The sequence below is a fragment of the Trypanosoma theileri genome (genome assembly GCF_002087225.1).
Source record: "Trypanosoma theileri isolate Edinburgh chromosome Unknown TM35_Tth_56_V1, whole genome shotgun sequence".
NCBI classification, from domain to species: domain Eukaryota; phylum Euglenozoa; class Kinetoplastea; order Trypanosomatida; family Trypanosomatidae; genus Trypanosoma; species Trypanosoma theileri.
In genome coordinates, this window is record NW_021639898.1 from 56,043 (window position 1) to 62,494 (window position 6,452).

The 6,452-nt window shown below is 41.1% G+C and overlaps 4 protein-coding genes across 4 annotated transcripts; all 4 read right to left on the reverse strand.

The window, feature by feature from the left end:
- Window positions 1-2: 2 nt before the first annotated feature.
- On the reverse strand, window positions 3-437 carry TM35_000561190 (uncharacterized protein; the record flags this gene model as incomplete). Its single annotated transcript, XM_029030829.1, has 1 exon — window positions 3-437. A coding segment is annotated over one exon (435 nt), but the record flags the coding sequence as incomplete, so codon positions are not given.
- Window positions 438-1,309: 872 nt separating this feature from the next.
- Window positions 1,310-2,212, reverse strand: TM35_000561200 (uncharacterized protein; the record flags this gene model as incomplete). The annotated part of the gene is made up of 1 exon (XM_029030830.1): window positions 1,310-2,212. The coding sequence occupies one exon, from the start codon at window positions 2,210-2,212 to the stop codon at window positions 1,310-1,312; it is 903 nt and encodes a 300-aa protein (XP_028877888.1).
- Window positions 2,213-2,798: 586 nt separating this feature from the next.
- TM35_000561210 (uncharacterized protein) lies at window positions 2,799-3,605 on the reverse strand (the record flags this gene model as incomplete). Its single annotated transcript, XM_029030831.1, has 1 exon — window positions 2,799-3,605. The coding sequence occupies one exon, from the start codon at window positions 3,603-3,605 to the stop codon at window positions 2,799-2,801; it is 807 nt and encodes a 268-aa protein (XP_028877889.1).
- Window positions 3,606-4,396: 791 nt separating this feature from the next.
- TM35_000561220 (uncharacterized protein) lies at window positions 4,397-5,452 on the reverse strand (the record flags this gene model as incomplete). The annotated part of the gene is made up of 1 exon (XM_029030832.1): window positions 4,397-5,452. One exon carries the CDS (start codon window positions 5,450-5,452, stop codon window positions 4,397-4,399), a length of 1,056 nt encoding a protein of 351 aa, XP_028877890.1.
- Window positions 5,453-6,452: the final 1,000 nt, after the last annotated feature.

Below are 6,452 nucleotides of genomic sequence, written 5' to 3' on the forward strand. Positions count from 1 at the left end.
TCTCCAGGTTGCAAAAACTTCAACTCTGTGCAATAGCGATTCCATGCCTCCATTGCCCAAGTCTTTTCACCTGCCTGTACACAAATATCAAGGTAACTACAGATAGTAGAAGTACACGGCCACGTCTGCTGACGTTCCATTATCTTCCAAACATCTCTTGCCATATCTAACTCTCCTGTATCTTGAAGTGTCTTCATGGCCGCAATATAATGCACATGTTGTGGGTTAAAATTATCCACAATCATACGTAAAAGCCAATGAAGAGTTTCCTGTGGAATACTAGCTGGTCCAGATCCAGCACGAATATTAGAGAGAAATCCTAGAAAGTGTTTCTTGTACTCACTTGGAAATCGATTTATCATAAGGTATCGTTGATATTCATATCGACCCTGTTCACAATATTTCACACTGTACGTATCGGCACCACGAAACCCCATGGGGCTGTACCTTTATTACGCTTCGGCATGTACATTGAGTACATTGATATTCTTTGTATTATTTCAACTGATCACTATTTCCCAAAAGTCATCATGAGAGAGAGAAGCGGCCAAGCATGCTGGTACTGATTATTCGCATGGAAACTATCAACTTTCCGCCATCCCAAACCCACTTGTGTACAGGCATTCCCATACGCCGCAGTTGTTGATATCCACTACCCGCCCGCATCATTTTAAGCGTGGGATCACGGAACACAAAAGCACGAGCTTTTCCCACTATGGTGCTGTTCTGGGCGTGTACAGCGAAACATTCTAAAAAAAAAAAAAAAGGATTACGAACGAATAAGAAAAAGAAAATTCCACCCGCTATACCTACCACCTATAAAAAATAAAAAAGAAAGAAAAAAACAATCAATTAAAAATAATCATAATATATAACAATAAGAATAATTATGACGGATATATTCACTTGTACCAGTAAAACAATTGTACCGTCAGTGAGCAGAACAAAAGATTCTACTCACACAACAGAAACAAAAAAAAAAATGGAATTATAAAAAAGAACACCCAATCCCAAAGATTTCAGTTTATAACAAAATGGTGCACACACATACGCATGTGCACATAGAATATATGTACACCGTCAGTGAGCAGAACAGCCCAGTTTTCTGCACACACACAACGGGAAAAGCAAGTAATGGAATTAATAGAAAAACACACACACACACATAAAAGTAAAAGAAAAGATATTCGAATTGAAAGAGAAAGCTGGTAAACAGATTATTATTTCATTCACCCATATGGGATGTACGCAAATATGATAATGTTAGTATGATTATTATTATTATTTGACCTCAAATGAGACCCAGCCTTCAGTACACAGTAACGGAGAACAACACAGTCACTATCGGTAGTGGCACACCCACCCACACAGAACGGATACTGCTGCTGTCAGCATTAGCCTTCTTCTGTACAATGGGCGCAATGTTGTGGATCTGTGGTTCGGTTACAGGAGATGGTGTTGCGGTTGGTGCATCTGTGGTAGTATTCTCGGGACTTGAAGGAGTAGTGGGATTGGTTTCTTGTGAGTCTGGTGCGGCAGCAGCACCTGCAGCTTCAGGAGATCGCTGGGTAGCATTAGAGTCGGCAGTTGTACTGTTAACAGTTGTGTTACTCGACACCTCTTCGTTACTTTGTTTATCTGCAGTAGACTCTTCTCCTTGTCTTTCTGTTACTTGATTTTCTATGCTCGAAGAATCATTAATCGTAGCAGCGCCTTGAGCAGGATCACTTGATTTTGCACCTGATTCTGGGGCACCGTTTTCTGTTGTCACTCTAGTTGAAGTAGGCGATGTGGAGGTGGGTAGTGTTTGCACTAGTACAGAACCTTCTTCCGGACGTGTAGCCTCTTGTTCATGATTCATCACCTCTTTTGGTGGCTCAGGTACTGTAATAGGAGGAGCTTCGGGCTTTTTAGGAGGAGTAACCGGTACTTTTTTCTCAGGAACAACTTCTTTTGGTACCTCAGGTAACTTAGAAGGAGGAGCTTCTTTCTTTGGAGTACATGTATCAGGATCGCCAGTAGTACCATCGGTGCAATGAGAAGGTTGGGCGACATGAGTACCGCCAGCAGTGCAGTTAGACCCAGAAGCACCATCAGGAGGGCACTGAGTATTTTGATTAACTGTCTGTAAGTCTTCAGCGAGGACGTGCACACACGCACATGAGAGTAGGAGAGCGAGGATACACAGCACGTAGCGCTTCATCATTATCATTACAATACTTTTTGTAGTAGTCTTACTTCAATCGCTTAGAGAAAGAGAAAACCCAATAATAAAAACAGAAACAAAGTAAATCAATAAAAAAACAACGACATAAACACATCACATGACACAAACATTTAACCATCACTCATATCGAGTTTGATTAAAGAAACAAGGCAAACAATACCCATCAATAAGCACGAAATCCCAATGAGCCTCTCAGATGAAAAAAAGAAATTAAAGAGAACGACCATCAGAATTTCAAGGCAGACGCAATTATAAATATAAATTCATCTGTTATTATTATTTCTTTTCCCCTTGCAAAAATGCAATTTATTAGCATTACAGTGCAAGCCCAGGCACACACAGAGAGAGTCTCCAAGAACACACACACACACACACAATGGAGTAGCAATAATTATTATTATAGGATAAACATAGAGAGAGCAAAAACACACAAAAAACATTAACATTAAGAAACAAAAAGAAAAAGAAATCCCAAAGGGTAGAAGATCAGTTACACTGTAGTGTGGATGCATGCAAAAAAAGAAAAAGAAAAGAAAGGATGACCTGAGTCACACCACCACCACCATTACAATCAGCACACAAGAATACAGGCCAGTGTAACCACAATCAGTAGTGGTACACGCACCCACACAGAACTGCTGATACTGCTGGTGCTGTCTGCATCACCCTTCTTGTTGTTTGTGAGTTCAGGAGGAAGTGTTGTTGTTGTTGTTGTTGTTGTGGTGGTGGTGGTGGTGGTTGCATCTGCATTTCCCACACTTTCGAGGTTACTTGTTGATTCTCCTCCTGAAGATGTTGTAACATCTTCATTCGATACAGGATTAGAACCAGCTTCACTCGCTGTGGCTGTACCGTTAGGAGAAGGTGGAGGTTGTGATGTTTCACTTTCACTGCCTTGACTGTTTATGCTGCTTCCAGTGTCAGGTGCACTTGCAGGTGCATCAGGTCTCCTAGCAGGATCAGTAGGTGCAGCAGGGTCTTGTTCTCCTCGAGTGCCCGGAGTTTCCTGTTGAGTTGGAACACCAGCACGACCTGCGTCACCAGCAGCAGGATCTTCAACAGGAGAAGCTTGACCTGCTCTTCCTGTTAAATCACGTTCTCTTTCTGTAGATCGATCCCTACCACCATTACTACCACCAGATGCATCTTGAGCAGTAGAAGTACAAGTATCACCAGAACATGAACCAGCAGCAGCAGCATCAGGAACAGTACAAGGTTGGGTGCCATTAGGGCAAGAATCACCAGAAGGAGCAGAAGTGCAACGAGATTCAGGAGGAAGAGCTTCAGCAGCTGCAGCAGCCCCGCTAGCGGACGTGCAGAGAGAGGCAACACTCAGCAGGAGAGCAAAAAAACACAACAAACGTCGCAGCACCCTCATCACGAAAAACTTTAATCCTCTCTTGTTTTCTTAGGTATATGAACTGTTAAAGATCAAAACAATAAAATATAACAAAACACAAACACGGGAAAGGATGCAACAAACAAGCAACAATCACTTACAAGAAGAACACCAACACAAAGTATAAAAAAGCAAAGAAACATGCACCTCACACACAAAATCCCACGCAAAAAAAATTATAAACAAATTACGAGCACAGCCAACAAAGCCAGCAGCTGCACAAACATAGCAAAGAGCCCGTACTGTGCATTTGCACATAAGCAACTAAGAATAAATATGTATCAGTTACTCTTTGTTTCTGCAGAAAGCAAATCAGTCCAAGGCAAAACACAGAAGCAAACAAACAAAGAAAAAGATGTTAACCATTAGCCCAATTTACCCAGTAAACACAGAAATACACCAAATATGGGTGTACGTCTATATGTTTATATACGCAAATTATAAATATAAATTCATCTGTTATTATTATTTCATTTTCCTCCCACTGCAAAAAGCAGTTCATCATCATCACAGTGCAAGCCCAGGTGCACACACAGAGTGAGTCTCCAAGAACACACACACACACACACACAATGGAGTAGCAATAATAATTATAGGATAAACACAGAGAGCAAAAACACACACAAAACACACATTAACATTAAGAAACAAAAAAAGAAGATAATCCCAACAGGTAAAAGATTAGTCAGACTGTAGGGATGCATGCAAAAAAAAAAGAAAAGGAAACAAAGGATGACCTGAGTCACACCACACCACCACCACCATTAGAATCAGCACACAAGAATATAGGCCAGTGTAACCACAATCAGTAGTGGTACACGCACCCACACAGAACTGCTGATACTGCTGCTGCTGTCTGCATCACCCTTCTTGTTGTTTGCAGCCTCAGGAGGAAGTGTTGTGGTTGTTGTTGTTGTAGTAGTGGTGGTGGTTGATTCACTTTCTGCAGGTGTACGTTCCTTCTCAGTCGCTGTAGCATCAGAACCACCTTCACCCCCTTCAGATAAACTACCACTCCCAGTGTTTGTATTTTCAGAACCATCCGTATTCTCTTTGTCCGAATTGTGTGAAGAAGATTGTGTTGCTTCACCTTCCGCTCCAGATGGCATTTCACCTGTTTCACTCTTGTTGTTGTTTGCAGGTTGACCTGCACTTGCAGACGCACCAACACTCTCACCAGCAGCAGGTGTAGCAGGTTTAGCGACAGTAACAGGAAGTTCAGGAGGATCACCACCAGTGGAGGGATGACCAGTACCAGCTGCACCATTATTACCGGAGGAACCCGCATTATCAGACCTTTTTTCACCAAGAGAACCTTGAAGACCTTGTCCATTGATGTGATCATCCCCTGTCGCACTGAGAACCTGTGACTGTAGTGCAATTCGACAGCTCTCATCAGCACCACCTTCACTGCAATTCTTTTCAGTCTTCAGATCCTTGCGAGGACAACCGTTCTCATCAGAAGAGTTCTCACAATTAGGAGAACCTTGAGTTTCATCACGGGTAGTATTACACGGAGGGTTAGTGGTACCTTGAGGACAAGCTCCAGCTCCAGCTACGTGTGTGTTTTCTGGTTCTTTCTTACATAAACCATTCTCTACAGAAGGATCACCAGAACAATGATTGTCGCCTTCACCAGTACAATCAGTAGTAGCTTCATTGCACTGAGCAACAGGAGTACCTTGAAGAAGAATCTTTGTCTCACTCTCCGTATCAGGGACTTGGTCGGAAAGATCGGCGGCAGGCACTTCTTCAGCGAGGACATGCACACACGCACATGAGAGCAGGAGAGCGAGGATACACAGCACGTAGCGCATCATTACCATTACAATACTTCTTGTAGTAGTCTTACTTCAATCGCTTACACAGAAGAAAACCCACTAAAAAAACCAGAAACAAAGTAAATCAATGATTAAACAACACAAGTTAAGAACACATTACCAAATCAAACAACACTCAATAATTACAACAGAGGCACACACATTACAGAAAACAGCAACCATGACTCAGATAATACCCAAATAAAGTAAAAACCCACACAGTACCCAATAGCAAACAGATAATCCCAACTAAACCCTCAAAAGAAAAAAAAAAGAAATTAAAGAGTACAACCATCAAAAGTAGACAGCACAGAAATACATCAAAAATGTCTCTTCCTGTAGGACCAAGCACAATTACAAATATATACTTATGTATTCTTTATTATTTTCTATCCCCACAAAACACTCCAACACACAACAATGCAGGAAAAAGCACACAGCGCCCAAGCAATGAAAACGTGAACAAAAACAACACAAATTAAAAAGAGGACCAACCGCACAAAAATAACTCACAGACCACTGAATATGCTGGTGTGTTCAAACACATAAGAATACAAATTGTATTAACTACTATTTTTTTTTCTTTTCTCTGCATCAAGCAGACTACCAAACCGTGCAGGTCAAAGCCCATAACGACCCTGCACACCACAAGCAAAGAAACAAAGAAACAGATATTAACTATTAGCCCAATTTACACAGTAAACACAGAAATATACACCAACTATGGGTGTAAGTCTTTATGTGTGTACATCAGCAATTATAAATATAAATTCATCTGTTATTATTATTTACTTTTCCTTTCACTACACAAAACAGTTCATCATTATCATCACAGTGCAAGCCCAAAGGCACACACACACACACACACACACAATGGAGTAGCAATAATAATTATTATAGGATAAACACACAAAACACATTAACATTAAGAAACAAAAAGAAGATAATTTCAACAGGTGGAAGATTAGTTAGACTGTAGTGTGGATGCATGCAAAAAAAAAAAGAA